The sequence below is a fragment of the Pristis pectinata genome, chromosome 7 (assembly GCF_009764475.1).
Source record: "Pristis pectinata isolate sPriPec2 chromosome 7, sPriPec2.1.pri, whole genome shotgun sequence".
Taxonomy (NCBI): Eukaryota; Metazoa; Chordata; class Chondrichthyes; order Rhinopristiformes; family Pristidae; genus Pristis; species Pristis pectinata.
In genome coordinates, this window is record NC_067411.1 from 86,318,833 (window position 1) to 86,335,177 (window position 16,345).

A 16,345-nucleotide genomic window follows, 5' to 3' on the forward strand; every position below is an offset into this window, starting at 1 on the left:
GCTTCCAGTCTACACTAGCCATCTCCTCCCTCATCCCATTGTAGTCTCTCTTGTTTATGCACAATACACTGGTTTTAAATCAAACTAATTCACCCTCCATTCAATCATACTGTAATCTCTCTTTTCAAGAGGACCTCTAACTACAAAGTTTATTTTACCTGTCTCATTGCACGGGACCAGATCTAAGATAGCATTTTCCCTTGTAGTGAGAGTTTAAAAGAGGTAGGTCTTGGGACTTGCTGGTGAGTTTCACTTAACAAGAGCCTAAAAGAGGCACATTTGCAATTAATAGTTAATTAGTTGATTAGCTAATAAGCTAATTAACAGCAGCCAATAAAAAGAAGTTAGGCTCAAGTGGAGTGGCTATTTTGAGGGAACTGCTGTCTATTCAAAGTGCTGCTGGTTGTCTCAGTGTGGGCTTTGGTGAGGAGGGTGAGCAACGCTAAGGTGAGGGTAAGTTCTTTCCTCAAATCTTTTTAGTCGTGGTAGGTGAGCTCAGATCTGTATCCTGCTCCTCCTGTTGTGCAATGTGGGAATTCAAGGAGGCTGCCAGAGTCCCTGATGACTATGTGTGTGGGAAGTGATGGATGTTAATGATTTGGAAGAGGGAACAGTGTGTAGTGTATCTTTGGAAGAAAAATGGAAGATCAAGTTATTTAAGTGGTGAAAGATTGCTGCATATGGTTGGGCAGAAGGACTTGGGAGTGCTTTGCATGAATTGCAAAAGGTTTGTTTGCAGGTGCAACAGCTTATCAAGAAGGCAAATGGCATATTGACCTTCATTGCCAGAGGGGTTGAATTTAAAAGCAGGGAGGTTATGCTGCAACTGTACAGGGTACTGGTGAGGCTGCACCTGGAGTACTACATGCAGTTCTGGTCTCCTTACTTGAAAAAAGATGTACTAGCTTTGACGGTGGAGTAGAGAAGGTTCACCAGGTTGATTCTGAAGATGAGGGGGTTAGTCTATGAGGAGAGATTGAGTTGCCTGGGACTATACTTGCTAGAATTCAGAAGAATGAGAGGGGATCTTATAGAAACATGTAAAATTATGAAAGGGACAAATAAGAGGCAGGAAAGTTGTTTCCACTGGTAGGTGAGACTAGAACTAGGGGATGTAGCCTCAAGATTTGGGGGAGTAGATTTAGGATGGCGATGAGGAGGAACTGATTTTCCCCAGAGTAGTGAATCTGTGGAATTCTCTGCCTAGGGAAGCAGTCGAGGCTACCTCATTAAATATATTTAAGACACAGTTGGATAGATTTTTACATAGTAGGGAATTGAGGCTTACGGGGAAAAGGCAGGTAGGTGGATCTGAGTCCATGGCCAGATCAGCCAGGATCTTATTGAATGGTGGAGCAGGCTCGACAGGCCAGATGGCCTCCTCCTGCTCCTATTTATGTTCTTGTGAATCCCTGCACTTTGGGAAAAGCTGCAATGTAGGCAAATGCCCATAACGATTCTGTTACTTCTGTGGGCTGCAGGGAAAGTAGATTGGATCTTTCCTCCATGAGTTGGGGTTTTGGTAACCTCCCAAGGATAGTCGTACAGCACAGAAACACCAGGGCCCACAGAGTTGGCACTAGCCACTCGGTACCCCTTTAGATGAATTCTACACTAATACCTTTCTGTTCTCACCACGTTTTCATCATCTTCCCCCCCAGATTCTATCAAACAAGGGGCAATTTAGTGGCCAATTAACCTACCAACCTTTGGGATATGGGAGGAAACCAGAGAAGTCTGTGAACTCCACAAAAGCAGCAACTGAGATCAGGAGCAAATATGGGTTGGTGAAGCTGTGATGCAGCTGTTATACTGTGCCAGCCAGAAGCTCAGAAACTGAAAATGACCATGGTCTCCATGGTAAAACTAGTAAACGTGCATATGTGACTTAATTTTTATTTAAGGCTGCTGGAAGCCACATCTCAGTCAGGATAAATTATGCCATGTTAAGAGGAGCTCCATGGTAAACACAGCCCAGTCCATCACAGGCTCATCAATTCCTTCCATTGACTCCCTCTTCACCATGCTTGGCTTCAGGAAGGCTGCTGCCACCCTGGCAATTCCCTTTCCTCTCCTCTGTCCTGGGAGAAGATATAGGAGCTTGAAAGCCTGGATGTCCAGGCTGAAGAACAGCTTCTTCCCACTGCTATCAGACTCCTTAACCAATCACCCCTTCCCAGTGGTGCTGCCACATTCTCATACTCTTAACTCTACCTCTCAGGTTTTTCCACTATTGTCACTTACATATTTTTTCACTACTTCAGATTACACTGCAATTTTTGCACCATTCTGCCGTTTAGCGCTTGTCATCATATCTCTTGTTGTACTTATTATTACCGTGTATACTCTTAACTCTGAGCTTCAAGCAAACAAGGGATTTCATTGCACCCTGGTGTATATGAAAATAAACTAATCTATCCAGTTTAAGTGTTGGCCCTTTAAATAGCATGGTCCTGAGGAAAGCAGGGTTACTTGGTTCATTATTGTCGCATATACTGTGATACAGTGAGAAACTGTCTTGCATGCTATCCATACAGGTCATTCCAAAGCACAATTACATTGAGGAAAAGCAATAATGGAATGCAGAATAAAGTGTTACACTTACTGAGAAAATACAGGCAGACAATAAGGTACAGGGCCCAAGATGAGGTAGATTGAGGTCAAGAATCCATCTTGTCATACAGAGGTCCATTCAAGAGCCTTTTAACATCGGGATAGAAGCTGTCCTTGCGCCTAATGGTGCATATTTTCAAGCTTTTGTCTTCTGCCTGATGGAAGGAGGAAGAAGAGAGAATGACTGGAGTGGGTGGGATCTTTTGATTATGTTGGCTGCTTTCCTGAGGCAGTGGGAAGTGTAGACAGTCAGCGGAGGGGAGGCTGGTTTTCGTGATGTGCTGAGCTGTGTCCACAACTCTGTAGTTTCTTGCTGTCTTGGGCTGAGCAGTTGCCATACCAAGCTGTGATGCAACCTGACGGGATGCTTTCTATGGTGCATCTATATATAAAAAAAAGAAATTGAAGGTCAACAGGGATGTGCTGAATTTCTTTAGCCTTCTGAGGAAGTGGAGATGTTAGTGAGCTTTCTTAGTTGTAGTGTCTATGTAGTTGGATCAGGACAAGCTATTGGTAATATTTACACCCAGGAACTTGAAGCTCTCAACCTTATCCACCTCAGCACAATTGATACATACATGGACGTGTACTCTACCTGCTTTCTGAAATCAAAGACTTTTGTTTTGCTGACATTGAGGGAAAGGTTAGTGAAAGTTGTTTGTTCTATGTGTAAATAACAAATCCTTTTATTCAAACTGGTTTCATTGGAAAAATACATTTGTATGTCACATTCCTGTTAACATCATTAGGCAGAGTTCTTTGATGGAATAGAGGCTCAAGGTAGAATGAACAGAAATCTGGTCCATCATCGCTGAATCCATCAGTGTCTTCTGTCATTGACTTCCCACAGTGCTGTAGGTAGTATCCTAGTTAACTGGACCTCATGACAGGACAAATATTTGTATCCTTGTTGTGCCACTGGCCATTTTATTTTGTCAACATATGCTAAGCAAAGAATTACTTGTATTTCATTAAAATAACTTCTAGCTGTCAAGGATTGAGTCTTAATGATAAGTTTTACTCAGTGGTGAAAGAAAACATAATTGTTCTATATTTGATACTAATGTGGCTTCCATGAAAAAAATACATGAGAAATAGCAGCAGGAGAAGGCCACCTGTCCCTTCAAGGCTGTTAGGCCATTTTTGAGCTTGTGGCTGATCTTCTAATTCAGTGCTACTTTCCATCACTATCTCTGTATCCCATGACTCTTAATTTTCAGAAATCTACCAATCTCAGTTTTAAATGAACTCAACTGAGCCTCTGGGGTGGAGAATTCCAAAGATTCATCTGCGTAAAGAAATTGCTCCCCATCGCAGTCCAAACAGCCCACCTCTTATTCTGTCACTATGACCTTGGTTCTAGATTTCTCAAACGGGCAATATCCTACCTGTTTCCAGACTGTCAAGCCTTTTCACAATTTTATAAGTTTATCTAACTTTTCAAAATCCTAGAGTACATTCCCAGTCTACTCCTTGTCCCTGAAACCAGTCTACTAAATATGGCAAGTAAATCCTTTCTTGGGTAAAGAAACCAGAACTCTACACAATACTCCAGGTGCAATCTCATTAAGACTTGCTGCAATTGTATAGGGCCTTAATTACTCCAGTATTCAAATCCCTTCATGGGTGGTATCAATGACACAGAAGGAAAAATGCATTGAATGTTTCACAAATCTGAGCCTACTTGCCTTTTGAGAAGAAGGAAAAACCCTTTGTTTCTTTGATTGTTTTTGTGGTACCACATATCTTTGAGATTGTTCGTTTATGTTTGTCTTTTGTTGTCTTTCACTGTATCGAGAAAAGACTCGATGACTGATACAGTATTTGTGTTTCAGGATCCGAATGGCCACCGAATCTTTGAAAACCTTCCAGCCAGCTGCAGAACCGTCCTTCACAGAGTTCACTCTGGATGTTTCTAGAGAGGAGGAGCTGCTAAAAGAATTGTCTTTCACAAATGGTGAGTGCCTCTGCAGCAAACTGTTCCTCATTTTGCCTTCAATCAGGATGAGCTCACTTGGTTATCGGTCAACAGGACAAATTATCTGGTCATTATTGCATTGCTGTTTGTAACACACTAGAAGGTATGAGAAAGGTTCCCTTTCATTGCAAGCTTTGGTCGTGTACCGAAACTGTGGCCTAGTCAACTTTTGCACTGGGTCAGGCAATAGTATATAACAGGTGTACAAGGAAAGACTGTTTTGTTTCTTTAAAAAATGTGTAATGGTTTTTCATGCCAAATAAGGAGAATGAGAGCCTTCACTTTTGCCATCCAGTGTCAGTCATGAAAGTATAATCCAACCAGATGAACAGTAAAGATCCTTCTCCTTATCTGCTACTCTACTTCAGGAATATGATTTGTCCCATTTCACTAAACTTGAGGCCAATGAGTCAGGTCACCTATTTATTTTAAACAGCAAACAGTTTCGAATTTTGGGCCATTAGCCAGACAAGATTGTGAACATTCGTCATAAAGGACTGCACAACCAGCAGACATGGGTGGAGGCAATGACATATAAAGTATTAGGGGAAATGCATAGACCATTCAGGTTTAGGAGTGGATAGAGATGTGATGTTTGCTTAGGAAAGTTGGGAAGATCCATAAAGGGGGGAACTATGGAAACAACCTTTGGTCTGAGCTAGGTTTAAACTCTGATGTTAATAAAATGGGAAGTGTTGGCTAATGTACCATCCGATATTCCTTGGAAACCCTCATTATTATAAACATTTGATCTGGATTAGTTGTGAATTAGTCTGATCTTTGTTACATGATTCCAGATGAGTAGATAATTTCACTTTAAAATAAATAGCAATGGAAAGAAGGCTGTGAACTGAGGAAGGTATCTCAAATGGAATATAATACTTCAATGTTTAATTTTATTTTTAAGAAACTGAATCATTGCTACCACACACAGTTAAAGTTCTAGACTGTTTCCATTGGCCTATGCTTCATGCTTCACTGTGCATTTCAAAAAAAATACATCAGAACAGGTTTATGACTTGCAACAAGTATGTGAAAGCATCTGAAAACAAGCTAACCTGGCTGGAGCAGGCAGTTTTCACAGGCATTACCAGAAGTGCAGTGTGTTTGGCTTCATGCTTCTAAAGGTCTATGCTTCATACATAAATGGATCTTAAATTCTGAGCAAAAAATACAAATTAAAGCTTCTGCATGAAACTTCTAAATCCCTCATAGTGGCTAGTATTTTCTCCTGTTACATTGGATAAGATGAAGCAAAGACTTTCTTCCCCTCACCAGACTGACTGCTGAAGATCAAGGCTACATTAAAAAGTAAAATGCAAAAATTGCAAAAGCTGAAAATGTGAAATAGAAAGAGAAATGCTGGAAATACTGAGTGGGTGAGGCAGCAAATAAGGAGAGAGAAACAAACTTTTCAAGTACAATGATCTTTCCTCAGATTGAGTTGTAACATTTGCTGTTTCTATTTAAGACTACATGAAGGCTACCAGTGATTGGGCATAGAGACTCCTCTGCCCTCTCAGTCACTCAGGAAAGCCACAGAGCCTTGGACCTATTAAGAACTACCCATGAATAACTTACTCCAGTTTCATATGATGTGGTGATCTAGTTTTTTCAGAACCTTGTGACTGCAAAGGACACTAGCTACAATTATTTTGTAATGGGGCCCATACTGGTTCTGGCTATCCAGCAATGTCTCACACAGTCACCTTCAATCTGAATGTCAAATTGCCATAATTTACCAAAGTCTGGGATAACCTGCTCTTACTGTGTCCACCTGGTTGCCAGTCTTGATGAATCCTGGGAAGTGTTTTTTTAATGCTGTTGGCAGCACAAGACCTGCATGTGGAAAGTGGGCATCAGTACAATCAAAGTAGTCTTTAGGAAGCTAGTGATCTGAAGTTGTTGGTACTACACTTAGTAACGTACAAAAAATGCTAGAGGAACTCAGCAGGTCAGGCAGCATCTATGGAGGGAAGTGAGCAGTTGACATTTCAGGCCAAGACCCTTCAGGACAGGCTTGATGAAGGGTCTTGGCCTGAAATGTCAACAGCTCATTTCCCTCCATAGATGCTCCCTGACCTGCTGAGTCCCTCCAGCATTTTGTTTCTCCAGATTTCCTGCATCAGCAGTCTCTCTTGTGACTACACTTAATAGTTGCCTTTCAGTGAATGGATTGTGAAGTGGAATAGCCCATAGGAGGTTTTAGTCCTTGGTGTATATTACAAGTTCCAGCCATAATATAACATGCAAACAATGTGGGTTGTACAACTTTGATCGACCAATCAGTGAGGCAGCTTTTTGGCCATTAATGTGGAAGAACACAATATTCATCTCTGTTCCACTTATTTCCATAGAATATAAATTCTACAATGAGTGGGTAATAAAATCTGGCAGATTACTGCCCATGTGGTAAAGATAAAACTACTGTGGCATGGTTTAATGAATACTTCAGATAATTGGTTTCAGTTAGAACCTACAAAAGCTGTCACCAATATCTGATTCAGTCCAAAAATGCTTCACTCAAAAGGCCTTGATTGACAGCAGTTGGGGTGAAAAAGCATATACTTTGCCTCCACTTTGAAGTAGCTATGGCTCCAACACTCCTTACCTCAGAATGGATTGAAAAACAAAAGTGATGCATGCTGGAAGAGGAAATCCCAAAAGCCAACAGCACAAAATTAGTGTGTTACTAGAACAGTTGGGAAAACAATTTTTATTACCTATTTGTTATTTTTCAAGTAATGCATTTTTATAGTTTAAGCTATGATAATATTTGAGGCCACAAATCCCCAACATTTAATGTCCCACATTCAAATTTTTCTTTCCCGTTTGCAACAACATTCTATTCCTTCTCTACCCATTTTTCAGAGACACTTCTACATCCAATTACACCTCTTCACGGAGACAGGCCTTGTTACTTTAATGAAAACAGAGAATGCTGGAAACACTCTGTGGAGAGAGAAATAAAATAACTTCTGGGTTGAAAACCCTTCATTGATATAAAACGGTAACTCTATCTCCTGTTCTATAAATGCTGCCTGACCCAAGTGTTTCAGCACTTTATTTTTATTTCAGACTTCCAGCATCTGCAGTTATTTTTATACTTCCTTTCAAACTCCCCTCAGTTCTGGTCCCCTTTGGTTGGATGACACTATTTCATGCAGTTCAATCCATGTGAATAGTGAGCCTGATTTTTAAATGCTTTGTTCAGGAACCTAACTGACACTTCTGACAACTTTTAGATATTTGCATTTAACTCTGCATCTGGCCTTGCCTGATGTCACTGTGTGAATTTCTCATAAATAATTAGCCATCAGCATCACTGTTGTTTTGACAGGAAATTCTGTGTCAGTGTTTTGGTCACAGATTGGGAGCAATTCTTCAGCTTTGTGCTTTAATCTACAATTTAGTCATGTGGGAGACCACACTAAATGATTTACCACCTGTGTATATCGTGTATACACCAGAGAGCAGATTCACTTCAATCCATTGATTCAAATAGAATCTGATCTCATTCAGGAGTAGCAAATCAGCTCATTAAGTGTCTGACCCACAATTATTGTTTAATGAGGACTTGATGTTGATGAAGATAGAAGTTTTCATTGCTGCAATCCAGATTATTTAAATTCCTAGTTGCTGCCAACAGTATTTTTCCTGTAGTAAACTTTGATCATCAACCAGTCATTGCTCTATTTAAGTTTGGAACTGTTCCAAATTTAGAACAAAAATCCAACGGCACTGGAAGTTGGCCAGCAATTGTGGAACTACAGTGGTTACTTGGTGGTGATTTGGAGACTGGAAATGTATCTGCTGGGACAGCCCCAAACACATTGATCCTGGGAGCAATTGATTGGGCTCTTCACTGTGCTGCACAGGACTAGCTTTCTCAACACCTTCCTAAGAGGGGTTCTGACCTCAGTCCTTTCCACTAGATTGGAAGCAGCAAATTAAAAAGATATCCTTTTAGTAAAATAGCCAGTGCATTGTGGAAATGACAGCTTTGGATCCTATGGTCTACACAAGGCAAGTCTCTGATCTTTATTTTGCCTTTTTGTGACTTCAGATCTCCCCAACACCTTTTGGAGTAGCTCAACAATTCTTATTTTTAGGGGTATACTTCATTGCAGAATGTACCACTGCACGTTGAACTGCTTTTGCCACCAAAGTGTTCATTCTAATAACTTGTGTCCACACTCCAGCCAACCCTACACTTGTCGTCCAACTGTGTCCTCTATTTGTCAGCAAACTCTAATACTATTAACTTTGTTCAAATATCCAAATGGCTTCTGTAAATGGAAAATAGATGATGTCCTATCACAGAACCCTGAATCCTTAGATCCACAGATCCAGATTCCTCCATTAAAGCCAGTACTTATTTATCTATCACTTTCCTTTCTATCCACCAGCATAATGTTCTGTTGGTTTCATCTGATGTTACACTCAAACACACAAGACTGGAGACAGGAGCCTATTGGATAGGAGGCTCTGCCATTTCTGCTGGCTTGTTGTTTTATTTCCATGCACAATAATGTAATCACAAATCATTTTTGACCTATTTGTATTAATTCATTAATCTCTTTGGCATTCCACACTGCAAATGAAGACTAAGCTTGACTCATGAAATGGAGGTTGAGTGGTAAATAATTGAAGCAAGCCATTCTGGGGTAACAGTTTCCTACTTACATCATAAATTTGTATTCCCCTGTTCATATGGGGAATTGTCAATGTAGACTTGTCATGTGTGATTATAGCCTCCCGGCAGCAGTGACGTAGTGCCACCACAAGATTGAGTGTGGAATTACAGCAGCGAGGCGCGGCACTTTTGCGGGGAGGGTCAGTTTCGCTTCTAAATCTCTTCTGAGGGCCACTCTCACCTCTTGAGAGCTCCTTGCTGATGTCATTGACTGTTTTGTCATTGGGCTCCTCATGGAGCCTGGAGATGAAGCACTAACATCCTGCCACTTCCCAGGGGATAACTGGGTGCTGAACCTGTCATGTTAGACCTGGCATGGGCTCAAAGACTCCATTCATCTCTCTGGGAGATTGGTAGGCTTCAGGTAATTTTTTTTGTTTGAAGTAATTGAGAGTTTAAATGTTTTCTAGCATTTTTTGTTTCTTTAACATAGTAGTGTTTAGGTCTTTTAAAATAGTTTGATTAATTTTTAATACCTGAATACTTTTCAATATTTGTGAATGCCAGAGATATTCACATGATTTCAAAGTTTTGATGGCTGGTAAGCTGAGCCAGCTGTTGAAGTGTTCTAGGGGACTAAATCTTAGTCAAAATAATGGGATCCTCAAAGGAGGGTCTTAAAGGTTTAACTGAAGTGGCATCACTAATTCTTCAGTGACATCTTCCCATCTACCTCCATGGTTCACACACCACCCAGTGCAGGTAGCTGGCTCCTAAGTTTGGTCTGAACTTGCCTCGGCAGGGCTAACAGTATAGCCTCAGACCTTTTTCTGTCAAATTTTATTGAAAGAAAATGCTACAAATAAGAACTTGTAAAATATTATAATGCACTACAGAACAACACTCGATTATATTACTTTTCCACTCCAGATTTGCCTTACACAGTGAATATCCCAAAAAAAGACTGCAGATGCCGGAAACCTAAAACAAAAATAGAAAATACTGGCAACATTTAACAGGTCAGGTCACATCTGAGAAATGAAAGCAAGTTAACCTGACAGGTCAAAGAGCTTTGCCAGAACTGGGAGATGAAAGAAGCTTTTTCAGCTTCATGGCTAATGGAGGAGGAGGAGGGATGTCTCTAATGGGGTAAACCTGGTATGACCATGGGGATAAGCTGTAAATAAGGTTATGCTGTCAATGAGTGAATGGGAGCAGGTAAAGAGTGAGATTATGGATGTAAAAACACAGATGCTAAAGAATATTGATGAACAGAGGGACCTTGGGGTTCAAGTCCTTAGTTCCCTGATAGTGGCAACATAGGTTGATAGAATAGTATAGAAGGCACATAGCGTACCTGTTTTCATTGGTTCAGACATAGAATATAAGAATTAGGATATTATGTTGCATTATTACAAAACAATGGTTAGGCTGCACTTAGAATATTGTGTGCAGTGTTGGTTGCCACTCCATAAGGAGAAATGTGATTTATGTTGGAGAGAGTGCAGAGGAGATTCACCAGAATGTTGCCTGGACTAGAGGACTTTAGTTATAGGGAGAGATTGAATAGGCTGGGCTTGTTTTCCATGGAGTGATGAAAGCTGGGGGGTGACCTGATAGAAGTATAAAAGATTGAGAGGCATAGGGAGGGCAGATGGTCAAAATCTTTTCTCTATGGTAGGAAAGGGATCTGAAGGGAAAGCTTTCCACACAGAATGGTTGATATCTGGGATGTGCTGCCAGAGGAGGCAGTGGAATTACTACATTAAGAGGAATTTGGTTAGGCACTTGAATAGGCAAAGCGTAGAAGGATGCAGAACTAATGTGGCCAAATGGGATTTGTGTAGATGGGTGAAAAGGTTGCCATAGACATGATGGACCAAAGGGCCTGTTTCTGTGCTGTACAATTGACTAATGTTTGGATGCTTGATGTGTACATGTATGGAGATGTATTTGTCAGAAATTTGAGATGGTGCCTGGAACTGACTTTGTAATTACTTGACTCTGCAGATAGCAAATCAGCAGATAATGATGAATGAGTGATCAATTTTCATAGAAAAGTTGACAGGGAAGAACTCAACAACTCACTCCTTCATTTAGAGAACATTTATTGGTGACTTGAAAATTTCCACAGGCAATTGTAACACAGAAGATGTGTAGCCAAAGAAGTAGAGTGTGCTATGTCCTTGAGTTGGTCTTGTTTGTCTCTGTTTGAACATTTCACAGATCATTCAGTTTCCAGTTGGTTTTAAAATCTTGAGGAAGATCTGTGCTTCCTCCTGGCATGTTGGGATAGGAAAGATTATGAAGTGGCTTTCACATGTAAATCCACTTTACATGTGAAGGCAACTCAGTACAGCCATAGATCTCCTTGATGCTGGCTTGCCTTGAGTTAAATTCATTCTTGCTACATGCTTAAAACAATAATACATCTGTGTGTGATACCAGTGGAATAAATATTATCATGTTAGCTCCATTGATGCTGGCAAAGACTCCAGCAGTCTCGAGCAGCTTAATGGCCAGCTTCACTTGTAATAGATCAATATCTGCATTAAGAGTGGTGATAAATGGGGCTTTTAGGCCAGATCAGTCTCCATGGAAATGGGTGCTGCTGAGGCAGGATGTTACTAAGCTGCACTTTGTGCCTTTGCAGCTGGAATTCAGGAACTGAAAGGCTCTCGTATAACATGTTATTGATCTTTTTTTAAAAGATAAAATATTAATGCTCTGGAATCATTCTCTTAAGATGCACTTAAAGTCCAATGGTAGTTTCTCATGCTACAATTTGATTAACAAATAAAACAATATCCTTTCTGTAGTAAAATTAAATTTCAGAGTCCAAATGCTTCACATGATTGATGCACCACATTTGTTGCAATGATGTGTGTAGTTGGAAGATGATATGAAATGTTAGCCTGTGAAGTGTTGCTGTCTGGCTAATATTTAGTCCTAAAGCAGAAGGTAATAAACCTGAAACATTGGAAATGTCAATAAAGATGAAAGATGCTCAGTGCTCAGTAGGTCAGGAGCCTCCGTGGGAGGAGAGAAAGAATTGTTGCTCCAGACCCACTGGATGTGGGGATTTCAATGAAAATGAAGTACACAAAATACTCACTGTATTTTGTATCACTGAAGTGGTTTGTTTGATCATCTCTTGCTGTTGATTGGAGCTGCTTGTGTGTAAATTCTGTTGTTACCAATGTTACAGGGGACACTATTGCAGGGACTTAACTCCAGCTGGCATTATGACCAAATGTAGCAGATGTGATGGAATAAACTGTGTTCCTGGTTTTTCCAAGACACGGGTGGTTAGGAATTCAACTCTTATTTACATCTTTTGAAAGAGTACTGGGTGAGTTTTCCACTCTGCATTTGATAGGGTCCACAACGTAAGCAGCATGGTGTCCAAAGAGTTGCACATGTTAGAGCCAACCATTCCAGATTTGCTTGCAAACTGCTTGGTTGACTTTGTATTTGTGATCACCCACTGTGGTGAAGGAGGAAGTGGTGTGGGGAAGATTGTAGGCTGGGCTTGGATGAGACTGTTGGGAAATGGTAAGGAAGATTGGAGTGGTGGGAGAAGAACGTGGGCGATTAGGTGGAGGCAAAGGTAGGTGGTGATCACATCGTGTGGGGGGAGGAGGTTAGGGTGCGATGGGAAAGGGATTGGCAAGTGAAAGAGTGAGGTGACTGGGCAACAGATGGCAGGTTTTCAGGGAAATAAGGTGATAAGGGATCAGTGAGATGACTGAGGGATTGGAGAGGAGATGATGGGGAAAGGGGAGAAGAGATGATTGCTGAAGTGGAGCCAGGTAAGGTGTGGTAGGGAGGTGGGCTGGTGTCAGATAATGGAGACTATTAGAAGGGCAGTGGAAGGGAGTGTTGGACTCCCTGGCAGTGGCTCAAGTAGAGACAGGCCCTTTTACATAAGTTGCTGCAAATAACCTTCTGGGGAGACTGGTCTTGATCTTCAAGTCTAATGATAAAGTGAAGCCCTGATTTTGCGGACAGCAGTGAGATTTCCATCATTTTAAACACTGCCTTAAGTCTGATTCTCTAGTTTGTGGTAAGTGCCACTTTCCCATTGTAGTTGTGCTTGCTCACAGCATTTCTCTGGATAGTTCTATTGCAATTTACCATTATTGGAGCAGTAGCCCCTGGAGTGGATCTGCATCCTGCATAAACTCACTGGCTGTACTACCCTTGCACTGCTTGGGTTAGTGTTTACCACTGGTGATTCTTATCTTAACCTTAGTTTTGTCTGGTACAGTGTGCACGTGCTGGGGAGGGGAAATGTAGGATGACCCAGCTTTACTGACTGGGCTAAAAACATTATCGGCAGAATGTGTGTAAAGTAAATGAATGACTATGCTCCTGCTCTCATTCAGCAGATGTATATCTTATCAGATGGTTATTAGACATGAGATTTTTTTTCTTCTTTCCCCAACCCATTAGAATCCATTCCACAGGAGACTCTGCAAACCAAGAATCAAAGCTGAGGCCTTCTGTGTCAGAATTGATTATTACTGCACCATTTAGTAAATGTGCCCACTGAAATATTGGCACAGACTAAAGGAAGCTTTGTATTCTATTTATTAACCTTGAGCACTAATTTATCTTCTAAAACTAGTTACATTTGTTCTGTCTGATGAATACTGATGTGCTTTTCCCAAGCTACTGATCTCTAATTGAATTTACTTTTATTTCTTTCATGTAATCCAGATTTTAAATCTTGCCATTCTGCAAATTGCTTTTCCAATCTAATATTGATGAAGCCAATAATACAGAATGCTATGCAGCTTTAGTTGTGTTTCAAAAAGTTTTAATCATCTTTGGTCAATTCATGGAATTACTATTTACATTCTTGTCTAACAAAATGTTCAAAGGCATTGCTAAGAAAAAGAATATTGATTTTTTTTAGAAACTATAAATAAATTGTATTTAAGTTTTTTGAGATGTGGTTACTGCTGTTAAGGTCAGCATTTCTCACCTGTGTCTAATTGCCCTTAGGAAGGTGGTGGAGATACTGTTGGGATAGGACAAGTGAGTCACTATCATGCAACTATTACATTGGTGGTGGAGACATGTGGAATAATGAAATGTGCCTAATGTTTCAGTTCCAGATGCACCAGTTATTGACCAGAAGCAAAGCCGGCTGTATGACGAAGGCATCATCTGTTGGCAGCAGCCTGGAGGCACCCCTCCTGCTGACTACTATAAACTTGAATACAGAAAACTTGATCAAGATGGAGACTGTGTCTGGCAGTCCACTGAGGATGTGAGCGGAACAAGTAAAATTGTCTCCAACCTCGACACCAATAGCAGTTACCTCTTCAGAGTGAAAGGGTGTAAGAATTCTAGTTACAGTGACTACAGCAAGGAAGTAGTTTTCTGTACACCACCTGCTCCAGGTAAGTCCTATGGAGAAGGGAGGGTTGTAATTATTGTTACCCTTTTAGACTATTAAATGATTTATAAAATTGATTTTCTTCTAAGTGGCTGGTAATTTTAAGGTGGAAGAATCAGTAAATGAACTACAACTAGTTTTGACTTTTTTTGACACTTGACAAATTTCTTGACATTTGAACCAAGAATTGTGCTTTGAATACTGCATCCAGTTTGAGCATTGCAGGTGTTTGGATGTTCCTTTAAATACACACCTATTTTTTAGGTTATTCTCTCACTGGAGGAGCAGGTTTTTAGAAAAGAACAATGAACAAGTGCCTTCATTAATATAGCACCAAATTATTCATATAAATATTTTTTTGAGGTATCTATGTGAGTTTTGGAATTAGAATTATAAACCTTGATCTGAGTTATCAGTTGGCTTGCTTAGGAAAGCTATCGCTATGGGATCCTGAAGCTTGGATGTCAGTCAGAAGGTGAGCCACATTTCTGTCAGCGGAAGTGGAAACTAGAATGAGCAAATATCTAGAGACATCTGTTCCAGTACTGAGCGAGCACCAGTTCGGTGGGTGTTCCTGTCTGTGTCAGAAGGGTGGATTCAGACCCCAGCTCTCTCAATCCTGGAGGGTGGTGTTGGTTCTGAACACTGCAGAGATCTTCTCATTCCATTGGTGCAGGAGTGTTGCCTTCCCCATGCCACACACTTGTGCAACTGTTTAGCCTTGAATGCAGTTCACGGCAGGGAAAAAAATAACTTTGAGAAAGGGAAGGTCAAAACACTCTAAAATGGCTTGTAAACCTAGTGTCTGGCATGAATAAGGCATATCCCCATCCAGAAATCAATCAACCTTTGTTAATAAAAACAAGCTGCTGGAAACACTCAGCAGGTCAGGCAGCATCTGTGAAAAGGGGAACAGAGTTAGTCTCAAATGTTTTAACTCTCCCTTTCCACAGATGTTGCCTGCCCTGATGAGTGTTTCCAGCAGCTTCAGATTTGCAGCAACTGAGTTCTTTCATGATCTTTCAACCTTAATGTTTTAATCCTGTATAGCCTATCACATCAAATGATTAGCCATTAGTTTACAATGAGATTAGAGCGCTCTTGGGTGACCATAACATTAACATCATGTTGCATTAGTGAATGATTACATTTAGTAAATATAGTTGGTTCATTTTCCCATTAGCCTTTGGATATTGTTTGTTGGATTATCAAAGAATCATTATCCTACAAATATACGTACCATAAGTACATCCCCACGTTATGGAGGTTGCACTCCTAGAAAACCTATAAAAAGATTGAAAAAGAAGAAACCACCATCCATATCATGAGTTTCTGTAATGGAAACTCTTGACAAAAATTGACAAAATGTATTGTTCTTTTGCATTTTTAGTTATTTTCTCTCAAATTCCATAACAGTGAATTCTTATTCAGTATCTCTCATTTTTTTGGTAGTAATTTGAAAATCCTGTAAGGATGAATTTTCATTACCCAAACTGTCATAATGTGAGGGTGCTCTGTAGATGTACATAACCCTTATTCCAAGATTCTTTATCAGGTTAGTTATGTGCAGTCAAAAGCAGATTGTGCATTTAAACAGAAACAAATATGCACAGGAGGAACTGTCCATGTGCAGAAATGGATTTCGATCACTTATCCAAAAATAATCTGGTTAATTATGTAAAATCTCCACTGTGCATGCATGAAGGCATGA

At 40.4% G+C, this 16,345-nt stretch overlaps 1 protein-coding gene across 4 annotated transcripts in view; it reads left to right on the forward strand.

Moving 5' to 3' along the window:
• trim36 (tripartite motif containing 36) overlaps positions 1 to 16,345 on the forward strand; it is an 86,033-nt gene that overhangs the window by 54,215 nt on the left and 15,473 nt on the right. For all 4 annotated transcript variants that reach the window (XM_052019458.1, XM_052019455.1, XM_052019456.1 and 1 more), the window contains 2 exons: positions 4,449 to 4,570; positions 14,345 to 14,638. In XM_052019458.1, the coding sequence (XP_051875418.1) occupies positions 4,449 to 4,570; positions 14,345 to 14,638 (416 nt within the window). The remainder of the gene's footprint in view (positions 1 to 4,448; positions 4,571 to 14,344; positions 14,639 to 16,345) is intronic.